We start from the raw sequence: 24810 nt of genomic DNA, 5'->3' as shown, positions 1-24810 counted from the left end.
GACCTAGTGCAGCGGCCAGTCCATGTAAACATTTATAAAAAAAGCACATACTTTTAAAAGACTTACAAATGTCAAAACTCATGAAATTGTGTTTATCAAGGATGGTACAGTGGTGATATGAATAAGGCTTTATGTCAAACACCTTGATCAACCTGGTCTCACCAGAATGCGTGACTCCACCACGACTCCTTAACACCGCAGTGCGTGGTGGAGTCACGAACTCTACATTTACGTTTCTGCACCACACAAACAACCCCGAATGTAAAGTGAATGAGGCTCCTTTGTCGTATTGTGTGCGTACCATAAACTGTATGGTGCGTACACACGCATTTCTACAACGTCCAGCAGTGAGCTTTTATTCTATACGTTTTTAAAATCTACTTTATAGCTTGTAGTAACTCACGGGAGGCTTCTTTTATTTTATTTGTATTCATAATACATTTTTTTTCCCGTCAGAATATATTATGGTGCATTAGTTACGAATTGTTGTTCTAAAAAAACAGTGCATTGTGTGTAACTGTGATTTTTTATAAATTAGTTAGTTTTTAAGGAAGGCCAGAGCTTCAGCTTTGTCAAATAGATTGTTCCCTTTAGTTAACGTTTTTTTTAAAGATAATTATATTCCTATTTGATCATGTCCCCTTTATTGTATTACGGACACAAAGAGCAATGTGAACGTCCATTCCCATTGGATAATGGAGGATTTTGCACCCGGAAGTAAGTATTCTCTTTACTGTCGATTGATTTTACAGTGATATCTGCACTACTCATCAACTCAAAAACACAGGTTAAAACCTTCTCCTCGCACTCAGGAAATCTGTAAGCAGCAATATATCTGAGTGCAAGCGTACAGTTTGAGCAGAAGCAGAGCAAATCTAAGCGCAAGCAGGTACTATTTGAGTGTGAGGACAGGGTTTGAGGGAAATAAATACATATTCTGAACGTGAAATCAATAAAGTATGCTCTCACATTTAAAGACCACGCTCTTGAATAAAGATAGGGAATAACCCCCATAGTATGTGTGTGTGTGTGTGTGTGTGTGTGTGTGTGTGTGTGTGTGTGTGTGTGTGTGTGTGTGTGTGTGTGTGTGTGTGTGTGTGTGTGTGTGTGTGTGCAGGGCCGCCCCTCCCTACAGGCCAATCACGCAGGCTGCATGGGGCCCCGCCTTGCGCAGGGGGCCCCGCCCAGAGAGCCTCAGCTGCTGTGTGCAGTTCTCCGCTCAGTTCTCCGCGCACCCCCCGCGAGAGTGAGAAGGAGAGCACGTCTGTAACCCGACACCGTTGCAATGAATCGACATCTGACCAATCACGGCTTTGATACGGCCACTAGTGCAGCTAAAGAGATGTCGGTGAAAAAACAGTTTCAGTCCGGCGCAAGCAAGAGGGGAAAAAAACAAAACATGAAGAAACTAGAGCATCACTCGAAGGTGGGTTATTGTATGAGTCAGATGTAAAACTTGTGAATGTTGTATAAGTCAAATTGCCAATTGCCATATTAAAACATCAGCTACAATTCACGACATGAAGAAGGCAGTCCCTGCATAGCATATAGACTAATGGAGATGCAGTTATTTCCAGCATTCTTTATTTACCATTCATTCAAGTATGTGATGCCTTTTATCTGCTAATGTACAGGAGGAAGAGTGATACACTGTCTGTCTAGTTGGCTTACATAACAGTTAAAGTTTACATCTTAAAAAACATGGAGCATTTTTCCCCCTTTTATTCATTTTTATGTCAATTTGCACATTTCATGGTGATGCTCAGCCTCTCCCCTTAAATCCTAACAGTCATCATCATGTCAACCACCACACAGAGAAATACTGATAGAAATGTGTGTGTAGTTGTTGATACATTGCTGACAGAGGGAACTACATTTGAATACAGATTTAAGAAATATCAGTTTTTGAGCATGTCATAAGCATGTTTTGTCTTGACTATACAACTATATTATAATAAAATAATATAGTATTTATATTTTGAATTGATTATGATTTTTATTATTAGTAGAAGTTGTTTATTTGCATTAATTATATTTTAATCTTTTTGAGGCTAGTATTTGGCAGGAAATGCAGACGTACCTGTAAACGCATACTGAACGACATAGATGCACAACCATTTACCTCACTGCATAAAAAAGTGTTGATAATAATAATAAACAGGAATTATATTTTCAAAGTAGCCTACTTTGTTTCCAAAACAATTTTTTTTCACTCCTGTCGGTTGGGGGGGGGGGGGGGGGGGCCTCATCTCACAATGTCGCTTGGGGCCCCAAGTTGGCCAGGGGCGGCCCTGTGTGTGTGTGTGTGTTTCGGGCTGGGTTTCGCTGTGTCTCGCTGTCTCGCAGACGGCCACTGGGCTCACAGGGAGGGGGAGATGGCAGGAGCTCCAACAAGCCGTTTAGGACAGATTGAATACACATAGGCCTACTATACAGAGATGCTGTATGAGACACCAATGTAAGTTTGGAAAATTGCACAATATAAATGCATTTTAGTATACCTCAACAATGGAATTATGATCAGTAGAAATGGCCATGACATGGGACCTGTAAATCCTTCAAGATGTACATTTAGCCAGCCTTTCTTTTGCAAAAGAAAGAAGAAAGAGTTGTGATACACAAATCGGAAGCCCTATGTTTTTGTGGACTTTTCTTTGATCCTTCTCTTTTGAAAACTAAATAATAAACTAACCATTTCAAATGGTTTTGTGGAAAAAGCCTAAATATTTCCCTTGACCAGAGGATGGCAGTGGTGCCATTTCAGCCTGCAAAGACAGCTTCCGCTGAAAACAAGCAGAAGAGCGAGAACTTCCAAAGGGTTACCTTTTCCCCATGTACTGAACTACAGGCAGCTTTACCTTAAGTGTGTTTATATCTCCCGATAAACACAAGTAAATAATTGTCAGAAAGGTTTGAAAGTCATGTTAAATGTTAAAGGTATGGCATTTTGCAGACGTCACAGTCCTCAGACCGGCGATTAAATCTGCATTTGTGTACAGTGACGGCAATGTTAGCCTTGGATTTAACTCAGGGCAAAGAAAGCAATCATCACATTGGGTCCAATGTTGCTCACAAACTAGCAAGGTAGCTTTCATACAGTCCACCTGACGACAGCTAATTGAAGAAAGTAGCACATGGTGAGTTCATACGCATCAATAAAATAACTTAACATTAGCGTAATTAAATATATTTTGCTTGTCTGAAACATAAAATGTACGGTGTACTGGGAAGCAACATGACAGTGACGTTTTAGCTAGGCTAAAGTGAGTCCCAAGCTAAAACAAAGAACGACGTCGTCCAAACTACAAGCATTATGTTAGCATTGAATTAGCTCGAGCAGTAATCATTTTACCGCACGTGTGGGTGTCATTAAGTAGTTAGCTGTGTCAGACAAGCTAATGTTTGCTCACAGAAAGTATGACAACAAGCTCTAAGGAAGTAGGGTGTGTGTTGTATTACCACTAGGTGGAGATAGAAGATAATAAAAACAGTCAAGACGCAATTTTCTCATCCTCCACTATCCCCTGAAAACGTGCTGTTGCCCGGATAGTGCTGCGAGCTAAAGCCGGTCTGATAGAAACAGACTTCAGGCCTAAAAAACATCCTCAGCCTAAAATCAAGTCTCATAGCCAGCTGGCATCTTGCCATTTCTCAGGCTGCTGTTCCCACAGGTTTCGGTGTGTGTGTGCAGAAATGATATCATGAGCGAAACTGGTTCATAACCACTACAGTTTTCCTTGAAGTTTGGTTTTAAACTGCTGCATTAATAACACATCTTTCTTTTTTCTTAGTTGGATTATAACTAAAGCTTTGACATAATTCAAGACAATGGAAAGTTGTTGCTGAACAAAACTGAGAGCAAATACATTCGGTGAAGCTATTTGTAGGGTGTCACTGTCATATCTTGACCTACATACTTTAGCTTCTTTACCATATCATTGTGTGGCATATAAATAAATACTTTCCAAACAACATCTCATAACTGCCTTTATTGTTATTCAATGTTGTGTTTTTTTCTTCACAAGTAAGGTAGCAAAACATGGTATTTCCAGGCTTCTCATAACATTTCTTTTTAAAACACAAGACAACCATTCCAAATAAAAGCAAATAGAACACTAAGGGAAAACGATAATAATCATAACAAACTAATCAAATAAAAGTAGTACAAAGCAAATGGATTTGAGCAGTTGTGGTGTTTTTTTAACAGTGTTGTGTTGTGTGTCTTCCTCAACAGAGGGACAGCAGCACCTTTTCATTGGACTGAAATGAACAACACTACTCCAAAGACAGTGGGTATGTATCACTTAGTTTACACAGACAGTTCTTTCATTATTTACATCATAAATAAATATATATATATATATATATATGCCTAAAACAAAATATGTTTACTGACTATAAACAAAAATCCTAGGTCATTTGATAAATTACATTTTAATTTCCAACCAACCGTTTTCAGCACTTGTTCACTACATATTTTTACAAGTCATCTCTTTTATAGTGACAGATACATGTGGTGCCACTGTGTAGTTACTAACTTTGACTCATGTCTGTAAGTAGTTTACAATTTGTTTCTTAGCGACATTAGTTTTTCTGTACACAATGAGCCCACAGGGTGTACAATGATATCATCAACCTTGTTTCACTGTCTGTTGGTATGTTTCATTTGGATAGAAACCAAGTTGTACTCAATTCTGGAGAAGGAATTAACATGCATCAACGCTTTAACAAGCAATGCATTTTGCAAGTGCTTGTACTCTCCTTATTTTCGAGATTCAGTCAAAGCACCTGTTGACAAGTTTTTTAGCTCCAACAACCAAATACAAAAGGAGAGAAGTACTTGAAGGAGAATGTGATGGCATCCTTCCAGTGGAGTTAGCCCACTCTCTGCCAAGTCACACTGAAGCTGTTCTGGTGGCTGTAGTGACACCAAATGCCCCATTTAGACACTTGAGCTTTGTGTTTCAGGCAGTTAGGCCCGCTTGTAGATTTAATGTCTGTCAAATTGTATTGAAATGTATGTGTCACCTTTATTGTTTTTTCAAGAGCTGGAGGATAGGATAGCTTAATAAATAACGCAGACCTAACAACATACAAATGTAGATTTAAAAAAATAATTAAACCCGGTATTTTTGCATACTTGCTGTTAAAGATATGTTACACTTTCATTACTCTTTTTTATATATTCAAGTGGTCAGTGTGTAGTTTTGTTTCTGACTCGTGTGATCCAAACATTCTCAAAAAACCCATAGCCTTGATGTTATGTCATTTAAAAATGATATAATTGTCTAAATTCCCAACATTTTGGTGTTTAACAATATATTCTGCTTCAATACAAATTTAGCCTCAGAAAACTATTTTTGATGTGGTTAAAAGACAGTTTTCTCTCCGGCTGCCTGCACACAATGGGAGATAGGACAAGTTATATCATTAAGAGATTGTCTTCATAAAAAACGCAAGACTACTTCATTTAATCTGATTTATCTCTTTATTAAGATTAATGATTTAGTTTGAATATATCAACTGACATTCAAAGCTTCATTCAAAAACCTCAATAGAAGCTTCTAAGGTTTAAAAAAAACTAATTCTATACAGCCGTAATCGAGACTCAATTCATGAGTTGTAAATGTTGTTTTCTCATATTTCAAATGAATACATTCTCACAAAAAGGTGAATGAGTACATGTACTGTATGTGTGTCTGTGTATTTATACCTGGTGATGGAGGTTATTATGTCGCAATGAATGGGGAGCCTCCAGCTCTGTCATTCATCCAGCAGCCTGGACTCTAAAGAAGCTACATGCTCCACATTCCTCACCCAAACAGTGAGACTGAAGTGAAGTGGGCTGTGCTGTTTGTGTTTGTGTGTGTCCCTGTGCATGTACGCATGGTCGTCAGTGGGTTGAATGGGCTGGAGTGGGGTGTATAACAGCGCAGAAGCACAGAAAACAGCAAAGGAATCTCTGTCGCTATTCAAATGCTTGAAATTAAAGGAGCTCTCAGGGGACCATTGCAAGGTTTTTGCACATCTTAGCCCAATTACTACACTGGTGCAGTGCATGTTCAAAACATGTCTGTTAGGAAAGGGCTGAATGCCTGACCCTGGGGTGTTGCTGTTTGCAGCTTTCTTGAGAATCTCTCTTACAAACAACTTCACACTCAGGGTGCCCCTCATCTAAAGGGTCAGAACAAACATAGGTTTATTTCCATGTGTAGCTATTACAAATATTAAATGATGTTACTATTCTTTCCCGAAATACCTTCCAAAGAGCTTCCAAAGCACCTAACAATATATATAAAATTAAAGTATTCTATTTACTAACTGACTACTTCTGCTTCAGAGAAAAACATTGTACTACTACATTTAACTGACAGTCTCAATGTCTGTCGTCCTTGAGTGTACTTCATTATAACAGTCCCTTGGTTAAATAACACTTAGTCGATCATTGAGTTGGCAGTATGTGGTCCGTTGCCCCCGGGAATACACCCACCGAGGGTGAAGTAGATCGGATGGTCAGTTCTGGAGAAAGAGAAATGTGAGACGCAGGGATTCCTCACTTTCTAGTTAGATACCCAGCCTCCTATGCTGTTGACCGTCTTCCATAGCATGCTATCATGTTACTGTCAAAGCTGGCCCCATTGTGAAATAATAACGTGTTGGTCCATTGTAAAAGCCTGAGCTGCTTTACCATGCAACTGTTACTCATGATTCAGTTATTATAGTCATTTAAAGTGGTTTAAAAAACAACTTTTAAGTAAATGGAAACAAACATATTTTCTGGATGGTATCGGAAACTGTTGTATATTTTGAAAGCGCCTGCCACATATATATATATATATATATATATATAGAACATGCAAAAAGCATAGCATGACTGGAATTTTGTAAAAACGCAAAACAGATAATCAATTTATTTTTTGGTTTTGGCAAGGATTATTTATTGAGTCTCTGTGTAATATGAGACAAAGAACCGTCATCAGAGAAGATGGCAAACTTAGAAACAAGTGATACTTACTTAAAGTGATACTTAATGCACATGGTTTTAAGATAAAGTGGGTGAAGCACAGGGAAGCATAGGGACTGAAAAACAATCTGAAGTAGAGAGGGTGCAGCTAGAAGATAAACATATATTAAGATTCTCAAGCAAGTAAAGTTCTTTAAGAGGCAACATGAAAGAGACCAAAAGTGTCAGCAGGGATCGAGTAAAGAAAGAGGGCCAACACAGAGAGGGAGTGGCCTTCTGCTTTGCTTTCCCAGGCTATGCATCAGGAAGGTTGTCTTTTTTACACCATGACCACCGCATAGCCCTTTCCTGGGGAAATCCGAGACACAATCCAGAGAGGCTGCTGCAGGGAGTGAGAGGAGAACAGGAAAACTAGCCATGGGAAGAGGGAGGGGGGGCAGGTATTGGTGAAGCCCACACAGCATGAGCGACAGAGAAAGAGCTTTTTCTAAGTGGAACACACCTTCATGCAGTTAGACACTGACATGCACACAATCTTACATCTCCTCTCTTTTCTAGAGTGTTTCACCCACTGTGTCCTTCCATAAAATGTGCCCTGAGTTTCCTCTGGAGTATTTTGGCTGCAGATTCAGCTGGAATGCAGATCTAATGCCGGGTTCCTCCACCATCCAACCAGCCTCAGCTGTTCATCCCATGTTATGGCTGCTTTGCCATGCCTGTTAAAGAAATAATATTTGACGTTATGGCTACTCAACTTTGCCTATTTTCACTAACAATAATTCCAGGATATCAGATTACCTGAATCTAAGATTAAGGTTGGACACTAAAGAAGGTGTTTCGAGACAATTTTGACTTTTTTATGAACATCACCAGTACAGCAAATCAGCATTGCGTATTTGCAGAGTAGAGCTGCAACAATAAGTCAATGTGTGGGTTAGTCTATAGTCAGAACAATTATTACTAACTGTTTTGGTAACCGATCAAGTTATTTTTCATGCAAAAATGGAAATGAATTGACAAGATAATGGCAATTACAGCCTGGGGACATAGTTTAAAAGAATTGCTAAACATTTGTCCATGCAGGTAATTGTTGTTACTGTTTAAAATACTTTGTCAATGGAGGCTTTGGTAGAAAAATAAAATGGGTTTTCATTGTAAGCAAAACAACCCAGTTGCATAACTGGTTTGATTTTGAGAATGAGAAGATAAGATCTAGACTTATTCAGTTTGAATAGTTGTATTTTCCCAAATCAGAACTCTTTACTGTCCATAACGGAGCTTACACACGGCGGCGTGCTTTGAAACTTGCCGGCGGGCATGTCTGACGCTCGGCCAACAACCAATCACATGAATCTCCCGCCCCGGACACCCAAGCAGCGGTTTGATTGGCTAGAGCTTGGACTGGCATATGATTCGATTGGCTGACGCTTCCGTCGAAGCTTCAAAAGTATAACATTGCTCTACTTTTGAAGCGAGCAACGCGAGCAAAGCTATACTTTGTTCCCACAATGCAGTTCGTCGAAGCGTGACGTCACCCCATTCAAAGTGAATGAGCAGAAGCGTTGAAGCTTCAACGCACGCCGCCGTGTGTAAGCTCCGTAAGACCCTAATAGAAGCTATCAGGTGCCTTGCATGGTCAAAAGAAAAAAAACCAACTATATAGGCTGGGTTTGACAGGTTGATAGAGGTCAAAGGTCAGAGTGAAACCCCACCTCATCTATGGTGTGTGTGTGATCCCCTCAGGTCTTGACCCCGTCGTGCTGAGAGACCAACTCTTCATGCTATGGAACCAGAAAAATCTGCAGACGGTGAGTCACTTTCACAGCGTGTCACCTCTCTGTGTGTGTGTGTGTGTGTGTGTGTGTGTGTGTGTGTGTGTGTGTGTGTGTGTGTGTGTGTGTGTGTGTGTGGTGTGTGTGTGTGTGTGTGTGTGTGTGTGTGTGTGGTGTGTGTGTGTGTGTGTGTGTGTGTGTGTGTGTGTGTGGTGTGTGTGTGTGTGTGTGTGTGTGTGTGTGTGTGTGTGTGTGTGTGTGTGTGTGTGTGTGTGTGTGTGTGTGTGTGTGTGTGTGTGTGTGTGTGTGTGTGTGTGTGTGTGTGTGTGTGTGTGTGTGTGTGTGTGTGTGTGTGTGTGTGTGTGTGTGTGTGTGTGTGTGTGTGTGTGTGTGTGTGTATACAAGAGAGAGCTGGGCCTGTTTAGCTCACTAGTGTGTGTGCTTGTGTGTGTTGATGAGGAAACCAGAGTGTCTGTCAGTAGGAAGGAAGGAATTTGCGTTGCACTGAATGAACTCGAGATCTGTGTGCGGAGGATATTGAGTGAATGACATCTGTTTTGCAAATTAAGACACGGCGCAAGACATTCTCACACAGATATTATTTTCTAGTGTAGGAATTTTCTCCTGCCAGAGTTTCCATTCTTTAGCTCAGACTTCAAATGTGTCACAAGCCTCTGGGTCTGCTTGGCGCAAAAAGGGAAGTTAGCCGTTTGTCTCCTCAGGCTCTAAAATAATTCACATGTCAGTTACCAACAACTTTGACTCATTTATTAGTAATATTTATAAAATGTTTTTAAGACTTTTTATTTATTTAAAAATCAACAAAAACAACTGTGGTTAGCACGCACATTTAATTGTGATTTTAAAGTTCCACCCAGAAACGGTATTAAAAAGACGTTTAAAGTGTAATGTTTTAGACATTTACCTTATCCTCCCTCTCCTTTTAGTTTTAAATCACACCACTTCCTCCCCTTTCTGCCCCCACAGCTACATTTGGCGGCCCTCCAGGGATTTTCAAAGCTGTCTGAGCCTCTGGAGGCTTTACTAACAATCCTGGAGGGCTGTCCAGGCAGACAGAAGGGCCGCAGTCACACCCTCGGACACCACGTCCTCTTCGAGTTCCAGACATGGATGAAGGAACTTCCTCAGGTAGACAAGCTTCATCAAACTAAAACGTTAAAGTAAAGAACTAATGTTCTAGACGTGCAGTTCTAGACGCTGCTTCACCTTAGTGGTTTAGTGACCTCTCCAATCTTTTGGCAGAAAAACAACTGCAGACAGTTAAAGGTATCCTATTTCATTTAATTTCAAACCTTTATTTAACCAGGTGAATCCCATTGAGATCATCAATCACTTTTTCAAGGGAGACCTGCTGCAAGTAGGTTCCACATAAAAACATAAAACAACAGAAAAACAAAAGGACATCATACAACATATATACAGGGATTTACAATTGACATACCTAACGAAATGTACAGGTACCAACCGTGTCAGCTTGCATAGCATCTATCCGAGCTTTAAAAACATGTAGTCGAATAAAATTGCTCAGTTTCCATTCTTTTTGCAGACTGTTCCAAGTTAGAGGAGCTGCGCATCTAAAAGCTTTCGTCCCTAAGACAGTCCTAGCACTTGGCACATTTAACAAAACCACAGCATGAGATCTCAGGCAATAGCTACCTGCAACCCTCTGTGTGATCAGAGAGCAGATGTAAGATGGGAGTTTACCCAACATGGCTTTGTAGATGAACATGTACTAATGACTGAGCCTCCGTACAGTAAGTGAAGGCAGACCTGCCCTGGCAGACAGGGTACAGTGATGAGTTAATACTTTACAGTTAGTAACTAATCTCAGTGCACTGTGATAGGCGGCATCTAACTTTTGCAGGTAATGGGCAGGTGCATTCATATAAAGGAGATCACCATAGCACAGGTAAAAAGGTCACAGAGACTAGCCTTTTCCTGGCCTCAAGTGAGAAACAGGACTTGTTTCTGAAAAAGAAACCTAGCTTCACCCTCAGTTTTTTAAGCAGATTAAGATTAAGCAGAAATTTAAAAGAGAGACAATCATCAAGCCAGATACCAAGGTATTTATTACAGGCAACCACTTCAATTACAATATCCAAAGTGGTCCCCAGTGTCTTTTTGGCTTTTGAAAATAGGCATTACCTCAGTGTGCGAAAAAGCACACGTCCCATTGTCCACACGTCCCGTGTTATTTACGATATCGGACAAGTAGATCTTTCAATTGACTTGTCCGGCGGACAAGTGATGTTTTTCGCCCTCATTTATTGAAAAATTATTGATAAATTCAGTTTACAAAAGGCAGAAGTCATTCGCAAATTGTCCGTTTCCGCCATTGTTCGTTTAGAAATGTTAGTTTCGGTTCTGCTTGTCGATTCCTAAGGAAATGCATCTCGCCGCTTTCTGTACTGTTAGACCCGGGCGGGGCCATGGATGTATAATAAGAACGACGTGTAGCACAGTGGCAGGGTTGGGAAGCAAAACTCGGTTCCGAGTAAGAACAAATAACAATTGTCCAGTACCGGGATTAATAAGAGTTGTGAGGACAGGAGGCGAGGCCGAGCCCCGCGGACTGCAGCTCTATCTCTCTCTCTCTCTATGCTCCGTATCAGCTGATCGCTGCACGGTGCACACTTTCTACACACAGCAGATCCGCTGCCCGTTTAACAGCCTCATCTTTGTCAAACTTTCTTATGTTCTTTCTCTAACACGTAATGAAGGTTATTAAGCGTTTTAGCTCCTGTGTTGTTAATATTGACCGCCATTTCCTTTATGAAGTAAAGCAGCCTCCCTGTCTGTGTCCTCGCGCTGTCCTCACATCCCCGGACCCCCAGACTCGGAGGAGCACAGAGATGTCAGTATTGTTTATGAAGCAGGGTATAGAAAGTACATTATTGAAATGAAAATGGCGAAGAAGAAGATTCCAGTGGCCCCAATTTTTGTCCATTCTGGACAAGTGAAAAATGTATTCGGACAAGTAAATTGCCAAACTCACTTTTCCATGGACAAGTACTCTCTAAAAACTTTTTCTCACACTGTACCTTAGTTTTATCAACATTTGAAATACGCTTAAGCCCAGAGAGCTGAGTCTGAATAATATTAAAAACTGCCTGTAATTTAAAGGTGGGGTAGGTCATTTTGGAGAAACCAGCTCGAGTGCGTTAGAATTTGAAAATACACAGCCGGAACAAATCTGCCACTTCCTCACAGAGCCCCTCCTCCAACACACACGACCAATGAGGGCACGAGATAAGTTTGTGCACAGATGGAAGGCTGACAGGCAGGTAGGCCATCCAGTTATTTTAGCCGGGCCGGCTAAAATGATTGGTCGTGCTTTTTACAGTATTACGGCTTCCACAGATGACATTTTTGTATGGATTTTTTGTCAAAGCACTTCAGATATTCATTGCTATCGGGATGTTAAGAGCATTCCATGGAATATAACAAAAAGTGTATCTCGAGCCGGTTTCTCAAACTTACCTACCCCACCTTTAACAACAGCCTCGTTAATGGAGGGACCTGCACAATACATCACGGTATCATCCGCATACAAATGTAAAGTTGCTCCATCCACATTTTGACCTAAACTGTTGATATAGATGGATAATAAAAGTGGACCTAAAACAGAACCTTGGGGAACACCATTAGTGATGTTTAACCACTCAGAAGAGAGCCCATCAAACTGAACACATTGGGACCTTTCAGAGAGGTAGTTCACAAACCACCCCACTGCATGGCTGGATATGCCAATACTGGCCAGCCTCTGCTTGAGGATATGATGATCGATGGTATCGAAAGGTTTGGAAAGATCAATAAACAGAGCTGCACAACTCTGCTTTTTGTCTAAAATATTAGACCATTCACCACTTTCATTGTGGCAGTGATGGTGCTATGATGCTTTCTGAAGCCTGACTGATGTTTACATAGGATGTCATTTTTACATAAAAACTCCTTTACCTGTTCACTCACTAGGCTTTCAAGAACCTTGGCCAGAACTGACAATTTAGAGATGGGTCTATAATTATTTAATAAGGTGGCCTCCCCTCCTTTTAGTAGTGGCAGGACATAAGCTGACTTCCATACTTTTGGAATTGTGTTCGTGCTGAGAGAGAGGTTAAAAAGAGAAGTGAGAGGTGGAGCAATAAAATCTGCAGCTATCTTTAAAAAGAAAGGTTCTATGTTGTCCGGATCAGCCGGTCTCTTTGGATCTAACTTGGTTAAGGCTCCATGAACAACATCAATAGTAAAAGGAGAAAAACTGAAAGGGTTTACCAAACCACATTTATTTCTTGATTTATAAGTAACAACAAGGATATATCTTTTCTGTGTACACATTGTTATTAAGCTGAATATAAGGAACTTAGAATGTTAAACACTGCCATGTTTCTGTACTGGTAGAAAGCATTCATCATACGGTATAATATGTGCACATACAAGTATTCATATCAATATATTGTGTTTACTGTAGCCATTAATGTGAAATCAAATATTTCTGAGACAAATGTAGCCCACTCCTTATTTAGACGATTGCATTTACAGAAAAGCCAGCAGAAACAATTATTACTTAAAGTTTGTGACCGTCCTTTTTTTCATATTGTTTATGATTTCATTTTCAGTATAGAGGAGGAGAACATATTTTTCTCTTAATGTTTTGAGAAATTGTTTACATATATGTTGTTGATTCCTCCATCAGTTGACGCTGAGCTCACTGTCAGAGCAGCAAGCTTTGGCGCTTCAACGTCGTGCTCTGAACTTACTGATAGATACCCAGGCCAGCTTTGTAGACGGCCTCATAAACATCTACCTGCTGAATTCCCTGGACCCAGCCATACTCGTAATGTACATTATGAATTTGATGTCTCTTCGCTGCTACAAAGAGGTGAGCTCCCCATTTGCTGTCAACTTTAATTTTAAAAGCCAAAAAGATTTCAGACATAATAAACCACATTTTTATACTTCATTGTATTTCAGGCTGCAGTGCTTAGTGTAAAGCTGAAATTACAGAAAGATCTGAATATGGAGGAGGTGAGACAAAATATTTTCGCTGGAAATGACTGTCACTTTTATTCATAAGCATTGAAACCATACGCATGCTTAAGATGCATCAAATCTTTTATTAAAATGGCCTCTCTACAGTCATCAACTTCAAAGGTGTGTAATCTACGATCTTCTTCTGTAGATGTGTGTACCACTGATCTTGCAGAATAAGTTGCCTTTGGCAGAGTCCTTCGTCACTGGCCACTATCATCTGGAACAACAGCTGGTCACACTGCTGGACTCCTGGTGCCACCCTTACTTCAGTGTGGACGAGATAAGCAGGTATGGGACACGTATGAAGGGCTGTCACTTAAACACAGAACACATTTAATGCAATTAGAGAGTCAAATTAACTAAAATCCAGAACACATTTTAAAGCACAGAGTATAATAAACATAAATGATCAAACACTAATAAAATAACATGAAAGCAATTCGAAAAAAGTGTTTTTAAGTCATTTAACAGTTCAATGCCGGGGCCCGATTCAAAACCAGTTTTTCATGTTTCCACTGAAGCGGCTCTGGCTCTCGGCTCCGAACATTTTTGAGTCAGGGTTTATTTTTATTTATTTATTTTTATGTATTTATTTTAATCGTTTATTTGGCAGGGACAATGCACAGCAATGAACACTGAAAACATGAAAATGTGTCAAGCGTAACTGTGCCAGATTTAGCTTTGAGCTAATTTCCATCCGCAGTCCCTCACATAAAACATTTAAGAAGATTACATTTTACAAACATAGCAAATACTAAATACATGATATGCAAAAGAGCAAGAGCAGCACACACAAGTATTTATGACATGGTAATACAATATAGCAGCAACGACATATAAAGTGCAAGAGAAGATACAAGAGCTACATAAAGTTACAAGAGCTACATAAAGTGCAAGAGGAGATTCTCCTTTGTTAAAGTGCATTTACGTGTTCAGGGCAAGAGTAGAACTTTGTTACAGAAGCAGTTTGTGCCTAGATCGCCATACAGCTAGAACCCGACCACACACTTATATATAAACATTGCCCAACATTAAATTAAATGTCTGACATATTATTTATTTTTCAACATACCTTGAACAACAACCTGTTTGCTATGATTAACAGTTTAAAAAGGGCATAGCGCTCACAAAAAACTTTTTTTTGTTTTGTGTTTTCAAACCAGCTATCAGGTGTGATCAACACATACACAAGTTGTCATATATATCAGGCTGACATCAAACAGATCGTAGTGAAAAACACGACAATAAAGGAGTCTGATAAATAACTAGGGGCAAGGCATCTCAAGGCTTTGTAATGAATTAAATCATAATATAAATTCCTTAAAGATAAACAGATAGCCGGTGTAAGGAAGCCAGGCATATGGGCCCACGGTGTGTTCAGGGTGCGGCTGTATGAACTCATGGTTGTGTTTCCTCAGGCGCTACCCTCGCCTTTCTCTGACCAAACAGTGCATGAGCCAGATCCAGCCCAAATTGCTCGCCAAACATGTCTTCAGACTCATGGAGAAATTCAACATCGACCAAGGTGTGTGTGACTGGACATGTGTCTAGTTGTTCATTTATTTGTGTACACACCGCAGGCAGAAATGAAAGTGTTCTCATCTTTTCACTCAGGACTGTGTCCCAATGCTCTGCACAAGAGGAGGCTGGACTCTTTACGTTTCCTCATGTACAAAACATTCGTGGAGGTAAGTGATGCAGCAGGGTTTTACATGTATTAATTATCACAATATATAGATAAGATAGACTTTATTAATTATTTTATAATGATAATACTTTTTAGATGGAAGACAGACTTCCTTTATGTTTGGTGTCCAAAATACACATTTTCCCAAACTTTCTTCCATCACCGTGTAGTTCAGTTTTGTTTCCTTAAATTAACAAACTGATATCCTCATACTATAAACTTTTCTGGATTGACAAAATGTATGTGAAAGACAAGTGGGGATGTGGCCGATTGTGACTTTCTCAGAAGTATCGCTAAATCTCCAAGAGTTAAAACAAACATAGCTGGCTCATAAACTGCTATGAAAAATGTATAGCCCATGGGTTTCTTTCATGTGATTTTACCACAACATTCAAAACCCCCTTGTGTCTAGAAAGTATTTGTTCTTCTTTTCAGATAATGTTCTAGTTTTACTTTCACATATTCCAACTTTAATCACGGATACATTTGTAATTCTGCATTTTTAGCCAAAACAAGCAGGTAACAAATCTCTGTGGAATCTCTGTTGATTTTTCAAAGTGAAGAATAGTAGACTCTCTAAACATGAGCAGATGGCAGCATGTGAAGCTCTCTTTCTGAAGGATAACTTACAAAAGCCTGATGAGAACAAACACTAATCAATACCTAATTCACTCATGATGTCAGAACTGATGGGAAGAACCATGTTTGTTTGTTTGTAAATGTTGTTTTTATTTATTAACGGCACAATAGTGTAAATTCAATTTTTGAGTCGGCTTTCCTAGTAGCATAACTAATTAATAACACTTGTGGCTATGGCTTTTTTTCTTTCTAGAAAGGCATGACGGAGGAGATCTGGAGTGACCATGTGCAGGTTGGTGTTAATGGATATGTGGGAGGCGTGTGGCGTAGTGGTCTAGTGCGTTGGTGTTCGGATCAAGGGGGGCATAGGTTCAAACCCCACTGCCGTCAGTATGTCGTTGTGTCCCTGGGCAAGACACTTCACCCCAAATTGCTCCTGTGGGGATTGCCCACAGTATTGAGTATGTAAGTCGCTTTGGATAAAAGTGTCTAACATGTAATGTAATGTTTGTGTAGAGATGTATATACTGTACTGTATGTTAGTATCAATAAGGTATTTATGATGTGTTTTACGTGATGACGTTTTGACTCCACTTGTGTATTATGTGTGTATACAGTACGTCGTGGCAGATGACCTTGAGCTGAGGATATCATTGGTGGAGTTGTTAGTGAGGTACTCTGATATTCAGAAAGCCGCTCAGTGGGCACTGCGATACAACATCCCCAGGAACAGACTGCCCTGTGGGGTCTGGGAGACGCAGCAGGATCTACCGCCTGATCTACAGTGAGTTGGCCAACATATGCATAAACATATTCTATAGGCTCCAAGTAATATGCACAGGAGGCAATTAAAGATGACCAGTTTCTGCCTGTTTCTCTGCTGTCTTTCTCTGTCTCATTCTGCATCGGCTGATGTTGTGCTATTCTCTTTTCCCAAACTCCTTTGTTCACACTCTTAAATAACACACATTTGTTGCCTCTTCTCAGACATATTGGTGGTTCAGCACAAACTGAGGACTGGATACCGTCTCAGTCTCACTGTCAGAAGTTCTACCAGGTGCCGCTTACCAAAGACAAGGTTCATTTCGTGTACTCGCCTGAAGCTCTTCAGAGATGTCGAAACATTGTGCTGAAGGTACAGAGAACCAAAACAAAAAGGAATTGTGTCCATTAATGTAAATCTCTATAACTATTGGGTTTCAAAATGTCACAATATCCTACAATACAACACCATGGGGGATACAATGCATACGACACATTTACAATACCTATGTCCAACACTTAATTTGCTCTACATTCATCTACAGCTGTTGCTTAAAGGACACTACAGTTATCCCTCTCCATATATTGTCTTAGACCAGGGGTTTTCAAAGTGTGGGAAGTTGAACCTCCCCTCAGAGAACATCAGAACAGCCGTTCCCCCCCCTCCCAATTATTATTGCTATTATTATTATTGTTGTTGTTGCTACAATGCAGAGGTATTCAATTTCAAAGAGGTCCAGGAAGAGAACAGTTCATTAAATGCTCTGTTTTCGCTGTCCACCTTTCTCTTTTTTGAGCACGCCATTTGAAATGACTCCGACTGTTTCTCTCTTATTGTCTCGTCTCTCTGTGTGTTTGAATCTATCGTGCTGACTCACTGACTGCACCGATTTGATTGGCTGAGTAGCGTCTCCTCCTTAAAACATTAAACAATAACTTTTTTAAACCTTTTTATCTTTATGTTTTACATTTTTTCAACATCGTGGATGAATCCTTATATGCTCCCGGGAACACACTGAATGTCAACTTTGCCTCCTTATTACACTCACCCCTACTTTAGTGGGAACAATGAGTCTGCGTCTTTGATGCGCATTGCGCACAGGCGGATGATGCGGGGATGCAATGTAGCCAGGAATAAACGCAGATTATCCTCTGGCTGCAGCCTTGACCGGTACTTGCTTTTGATCAAAGTCAATGCGGAAAACCCGCACTCACACAGGTAGGTGGAGTGAAGGGAATGAGCACTTTTACAGCCTTTTTGGCGAGGTGGGGGAACTCGGTCTCCACAGGGTGGTCTGGGACTAAAAATCAGCCCTGGAATCTCACCCAGCCCACGGCGCTAGTGAACTGTAAACGGGGGGGGGGAGCCTCGCTGCGGGGAAACGGTGGACCTCTGTCGCCTGTCAGCGCAACTTCAATGATGCTGTTTAAAAACATACAAAATTAAGGGCGGTGCCGGCCGCCAGCGAACTGAGCCGGCCATTCTGTGATTCTCCAGATTCTACAGAGGACCAGTCCGCCCCAAGTGACACACGTTTTCTGCCAGACGCTGTCTCCTCTCTCACTTTAGGCAACTTCACTAAAAATCGATCCATGTTGCCGCTCGCATAAAGTTAGCTGAAGTTAACTAGCTAGATTTCACTATTTCTCGTTATTTTTTTCTGACGTTGCGCCTCCCCTGAAGGTCTCTGGCGCCCCCCTGTGGAGGCGCGCCTCACACTTTGAAAACCGCTGTCTTAGAGTGTATATATCCTTTACTTTTTGTATTATTTTAACTTGTTGCTGCAGTCTTAACCACTCCTGTCTTTGTTTACCTATGATTTCTCCAGGAGGGTGGTGTGGTAGGAGTTGACATGGAGTGGCAGCCCACCTTTGGCTGTATCTCCACTCAGAGAGTGGCCCTGATACAGCTTGCAGCTTTGGATCAGGTTTTCTTATTAGACCTTTGTGTAGCTGGATTCTGTCAACACCCTGGGACTGTTAGTTTCATCAGGAGCTTGTTCTCTGACAGGAGCATCATCAAACTGGGTAAGAAACATACTTAAGTAAGGTTAAATCAATTTCGTCTGAGGCATTTCTGTTTATAATTTCCATCTCTGACATTCTTCCTATTCAGGTTATGGTATGTCAGGAGATATCAAGTGTCTCCTGGCCACTTGGCAGCAGCTTTTAGAGGAGCCATTAAAGATGGAGGGGGTGCTTGATCTTCTTAAAATACACCCAAAGGTAAAATTCACATACATGTTCACAATATATTTACATGTTCTGACATAGATAGAACAACCTGTCAATCGATAAATCTAGAGATTACTCTGCAGATTCATTTTTGGCCCAGTGCAGGGGTGCCCACACTTTTTTGGCTGGTGAGCTACTTTTGAAATGACCAGCTCACAGAGGTCTACCAACCAAAAATAAAATCCCAAATTGCAAGGGTTGCTGAATAACACGTTTTATTTATACATGGGATAACTACAATAGGGCTGCAACAAACGATTAATTTGATAATCGATTAATCTATCGATTAATGAAACGACTAATCGACTATTCGGACTATTACTGTATGCCTTGCACAATTTCTCAAACGCTCTTATTTAGCCATCAACTTTTAGATTTAGCTTGAGGTTGTTTTAGGCATGTGGAAACTAACAAAGACGACAATAAAGATGAATACTTGATTCAAAAATACATATATTATTAAATTAACTTAACAAATTGTGAACAAAATTAACATTGCTTTTTATTAATTAAATAAATAATATTTCACATCAAAAGAAACAACAATGTTTTAATTAATCGTATTAAATAATCTGATGACAGAACTGTAAACAGAATAGCTGAAACTTTAACAAAATAAATAACTCAGTTACCTCTAATCATTAACCCATGCTTGTATAATTGAGTTAACTCCGTGTGTTGCTGCTAGCATACATAATAACACCTGACGTGGAAACGTTACTCGTGGATGGGGCTACAGAGCTACTAGAAAGACAGTTGAACCCGGTGCATTCCTCCGTCTGAATGTGGAGCACTTTTGCTAAATGTTTAGACAAATTGCTCGTGTTACCGCCCTTACATGCTAAACACTCTTGGCAAGGAGCATTCTCCACCTCAAGACGGGTAACATTTAACCACACCTTGGAGCGCTTCTCTCCGCCATCGCCGCCATGTGTTGCTGCATGTAGCAGCTGCGTGTGTGTAAAACTGCCCCGCCCCCTCGCACACAGACGGGGGAGAGAGAGATCTCGTCTCGATTGGAAAGATCAAAAATACACTGACCATAGACGCATTTGTTTGTCTTTTTGCATGTTAGAAACGAGTTGGCGACACTAAGACTGCGAGATAATGTTTGTTTAGCAATAATACAGACCTTTCTCTTTCTCAACTCGCTACTCGGAGGGAAGTCGCTGTCATATGCCTTGTGAACACTCCGATAATGCCTCTCCACGTTACCTTTCTTTGGCAGAGCGACGCTTGCTTTACAAATAAGGCAAATAACCTTTGAATGTGACATCACAACAAAAATATTCTTCCTCCCATTCTGGGTGGAAGTGGTATGTCTTTAGCTTTTTGCTCGGTCCCGCACTCATTTTGTTGTTTGTCTCTTGTTTGCCTCTTAATTTGAGTTTTTACGTCACTTGACTGATTTTGTATCGCTTTGCGACAGACTGGAAAGTGATAGGTCGCTTTTTCTGTCAATCAATCAGGCCAAGGGAGGAGGGATCAAAACCTGTTTTGTCTATTTTAACGGAGCTGGATTTTTTTTTATGAATGACTCGCGATCTACCAGCATTGCCCCCGCGGTCGACGTACTGGGCACCTCTGCCCTACTGTATTGTTTTTACTTTATTTGTTTCAAAACAGCAAAGGTGGGTGCCTATGAATTGGGTTTGTGCTTCTATTTCCTTTTAGTTTTTAATTATTATAACATTAAGCATACTACAGAAGGTGTCAGGCAAGAGAAATGTGTCCCAGCAGTAGGTGTACAGAAGTATGGCGTGGGTTTTGATACTTAAGAGTGTCTGGAACTGAGTAGCCTGATTCAGCTTAGCAAGCACCAGTATTGGCATTGCCACTGTCCCCCATCCAACTCAGTTAGAGGACGAGGGGATTGTAACTTTTGGTTCTGTGTTTCATTGCATGGTCATAACTCAGGTACATCCTGCAGCTGTGGCCCAGTAGTTTGCCTGACATATATGTAGCTAAGTCTCTGAGGTGGATAGGAATGTGGAAACGGCAACAAGGGTCTGTTACCCATGAGGTCACCTCACCATCTGCTGGAGTACGCTGCATGCTGCAGGATCTGAGGAATCCAAGAAATGTTTTTGAAAATCACAGAGAAAGGAATGTCTGAGTGAAAGAGGATGTTGTAACAGGACATTAAAGCAGTAGGCATCTGCCACTAAATGGATGTTAAAAAGTGGGGTGGTCCCACTTTCAAAATGAGGTGTTCTACTGACTTTGGTGTCACATCATTGCAGCAATGATTACATAATTAGAGTAGCCACCTCCTAATACAGATCAGCTCTAAAATGTAATGAAACATACTTCACCCTTCCATCAAGTTTCATCAAAATCGAGCCTTTACTGGAGTTATTTCATAATCCTGTTGACAGGAAAACATAATCACCTTGGCCGAAGTCATTCATAGATTTGCTTAACAGCTCTTTAGTCGATTAATCTGAAGTATGGACCCAACCGTGTTATTCTGACTTTGAATTTCTATAATGTTGTCTACAGATCCAGCGTCAAAAGATCAACAGGCCTCAGAATGGACCCAAAGAGTTGCTGGTAGGAGAGGGCTCCTCAGAGAAAGGCCTCAGTCTGCTGGTACAACAGGTCCTCAAAAAGCCCCTGGACAAGACCGAGCAGATGTCCAACTGGGAGAAACGGCCACTGCGCATCAGCCAAATTAGATATGCAGGTACGGTATAATGCACACACAGACAATGACACTGAGACAGATGGTTGATGCTCTTTTCACTATAGAACAGATTATTTCGTTATCCCCTGACGAGCTGCAAACCAATACATTCACCCCTCTTCCTCTCTCTTGTTTTTTTTAATGTCCATCTAGTGGCAGATGCCTGCTGTTTGCTGGAGGTGTACTCAGTCCTATCCGGCAATCCAGATCAATTTGGGCTACCCTCGGACCTGCGCAGCATCATGTCCCGCCAATCAGAGAAGAGAGGAGACAAAAAGAAGAAAGAGGAAAAGTCCTGTGACAAAGAGGTCAGGAGTCAAATCTTCCAGCAATAGTTGTTTTTGATGGTTTTCAACTGATACCAAATGGCTTGAGTAGTGGATGTAAGGACAAATGAATCCTTCAACATTTCGACTTATACAGAAAGGCTGAAATCAAGAGCGGGACATTTCATCATGAGATTGTGGAAGAATCCATTAGGTGCCTGAGCGATTCCTGACCCTGACATGTTCATGTTTGACTCTGAATACGTTTGATATGGTCCTCCTCTCATAGTTCTGTGCAACTTCTCATGAATAAACAACCTGAGAAAAAACCAGCAGGTAGCTTTAGAAGGGCCTTGTATCAGAATAGTATTTGAAATGCTTCATGTCACCCCACAATCAAAAAATAATATTTACCAGTAGACCTTTTTTTCATTCTAGATAGTTGTTCTGTGTGAGTTGCAGAGTGTTTGAGGCATCAGCTGTAAAGACGTCTGCTTCACATCAAATGTCATGGAACTAGATGGTACTTGGCTTGTGGTGCCAAAAACCTCATCATCCATGTCTCCTTCCAGAAATCATGACCCTAAGTAGATGCACACTTTATTCTATGTGGTGGTATGGTTGGCGGATGTAGTTTAGTAAAATAAATTGTTTCTTTGAGAACATTTTAGCACCAATATCAGTTGATCATCTTGAGTAATTGGGTCATGATTTCTGCCATTAAGAGCAACACAAACAGCGTGCCATGTAGTTCCATTATTGAGTAGGCAGTCAACTCTAAGGGCCATACTTCAAAGACACAGCAACTCACACCAAAGTCAACAGAGTTATGTTTGATGTTTGTTTAACTTCACAAACTGCAATGAATTGGATCAAACCCACTTACAGAACAAACTGAAAAACCTAGATTTGAGCGTCTAACCTGCATGGGGAGATAATATGTGTTTGACCGAGACACTTCAGCAGCTCCTCGCAGCTCCAGGGGTGCGTTTGTAAAGCTCACCCTGTGCTTTGACCTCCCTGCACTGCGGTGCAAGTGAAAAGAAAATCCCCCTGTGGGGATCAGTTAAGTATCACATTATTGTCTCTGTCCATTTAGGAATGTCAGGGGGCTCAAAGGGTCAGCCCCCCTCGCTCCGACACAGAGAAAGGCCTCCTGTGTGGCGAGAAGCCTTCTGAAGACGCCCCCCCTCTGCCCCCCCAGCACTTGCGGGTGGTGTGTGACAACATGCTGCAGGGACTCGGGAGGTACCTGCGCTGCCTGGGAGTCGATGTGATCATGTTGGAGAACACTGATGATCACAGAGTGGCAGCAAAGGTTAGTTAGACGTCACAGCTTAAGACACATACCTTTTTATACTCATTAAACTAGTTTTATACTAAATTAAATATTTATGTTAAACTTCTGTTGAGGTTTACGAAAGGAAGCTTTGAATGTCTGTCATATTTTATGATGTCATCACCCTAAAAATACAAAAATGAAATGTGGTGATATAAATGTAATGTATGTTGCTGTTAAGTTGCTTAAGGGCCGCCTTGTTAATACAGGTATGTTCCCCCCTAATGTGCAGCACGAAGGAGAGCAAACTGTTTTTAGAGAGCAGAAATCAAAGTGAAGTCGATCAATAAATCATGCAAATATTGGAAATTGTTATATCATTGTCATTTTGTTTTTGATAAGTTTCATCTTTTGGATAACCTAGAATAAAATGAGTGTATATATTTGCTGTTTATGTTCTAATGTGTATTTGTTGTGTGTCAGTTAGCACAAGCTGAAGGCCGATTCATTCTTACGTGTGGACAACCGTATCAAACTGTGAGTACTTACTAATATCAACACATCTGAAGTCTACAAACTGATGATGAACATGTTTATGTATGTTCCCTGTTTGCCTCTTAGCTGCGGTCCCAGGTAGGAGAGGGTCGCTGTCTGTCCCTGGACTGTGCCGAAAAGGCCCGAGACCAGGCCGCTCGAGTCCTCCGACACTTCAATGTGCAGCTCAAGCCCTGCGACATCTTCAGCCGCTGCCAGGTAAGGAAACTCACGCTTTTTCTCAATGTATTTATTAAATGAACTGTGTATAGTCTTTCGCATATAGTGGTCCATTCCTTATTATTTCCTGAAATTCAATTTTAAATTCCCAATATGTATCACCTTATTTACAGTATTGAATACATCACGATATATTGAAGTAATCCAAGTATCATAACATGCATCCTACTGACTTCTTTTTGCCCTGCTTTACTTTCAATGAGAAAGAGGAAAAGGTTTGCGTTTCTATATCAGGAAGTAGAACTACTAATATGAAAACCCATGCAATATTTCTGTGGTTATAAAAAAGAGCCGAAGTTGAGAAAGGGGAAGTATTAAACATATAATACAAGTAAATGGAGAAGTGGGCCATTAGAATACCAATAATAACTTCACTTTTCTGAGAAGATGGTGTTAATGACTAAGATGGTGACTAAGAGAAGGAAATGTCATCAACAAGCACTCCGTACTGAAAGAATAAGCTAATCGGCTGCACTTTCATGTAGGGGTGTAACGGTTCACAAACATTTCGGTTCGGTACGTACCTCGGTTTTTTGGTCACGGTTCGGTTCGGTACGTTTTCGGTACAGCAGAATTTTTTTTCACAAAACAAAACATATATATATATTTTTTTATTATTATTATTAAACTGTGAATAATGTATTCACTCAAATAAATACAAAATAAAATAAAATAAACATTAAGGTGCAGCATTTCGATGAACTGAAATAATCTGTATTTGAACTTTACTGTACTAGTACTCACAAAACATAAA

The 24810-nt window shown here is 40.6% G+C and overlaps 1 protein-coding gene across 2 annotated transcripts in view; it reads left to right on the top strand.

The window, feature by feature from the left end:
* The first annotated feature begins 1354 nt into the window (after positions 1–1354).
* The window catches only part of exd3 (exonuclease 3'-5' domain containing 3), a 55551-nt gene continuing 32095 nt past the window's right edge, over positions 1355–24810 (top strand). Inside the window, exons 1-19 of one of the 2 annotated variants that reach the window (XM_034198135.1) lie at positions 1355–1426; positions 4235–4293; positions 8708–8772; positions 9724–9885; positions 13451–13636; positions 13729–13782; positions 13937–14076; positions 15207–15313; positions 15403–15476; positions 16308–16346; positions 16672–16838; positions 17042–17189; positions 18646–18844; positions 18933–19042; positions 21554–21737; positions 21891–22045; positions 23103–23321; positions 23766–23819; positions 23904–24035. In XM_034198135.1, the coding sequence (XP_034054026.1) occupies positions 4266–4293; positions 8708–8772; positions 9724–9885; positions 13451–13636; positions 13729–13782; positions 13937–14076; positions 15207–15313; positions 15403–15476; positions 16308–16346; positions 16672–16838; positions 17042–17189; positions 18646–18844; positions 18933–19042; positions 21554–21737; positions 21891–22045; positions 23103–23321; positions 23766–23819; positions 23904–24035 (2223 nt within the window). In that variant the 5' untranslated portion in view covers positions 1355–1426; positions 4235–4265. Of the gene's footprint in view, positions 1427–2767; positions 3138–4234; positions 4294–8707; positions 8773–9723; positions 9886–13450; positions 13637–13728; positions 13783–13936; positions 14077–15206; positions 15314–15402; positions 15477–16307; positions 16347–16671; positions 16839–17041; positions 17190–18645; positions 18845–18932; positions 19043–21553; positions 21738–21890; positions 22046–23102; positions 23322–23765; positions 23820–23903; positions 24036–24810 lie in introns of those variants that run through there. The other variant, XM_034198136.1, reaches the window with a different exon arrangement.

Source organism: Gymnodraco acuticeps, unplaced genomic scaffold, assembly GCF_902827175.1.
Source record: "Gymnodraco acuticeps unplaced genomic scaffold, fGymAcu1.1, whole genome shotgun sequence".
NCBI lineage: Eukaryota > Metazoa > Chordata > Actinopteri > Perciformes > Bathydraconidae > Gymnodraco > Gymnodraco acuticeps.
This window is presented reverse-complemented; position numbering and strand designations above follow the sequence as displayed.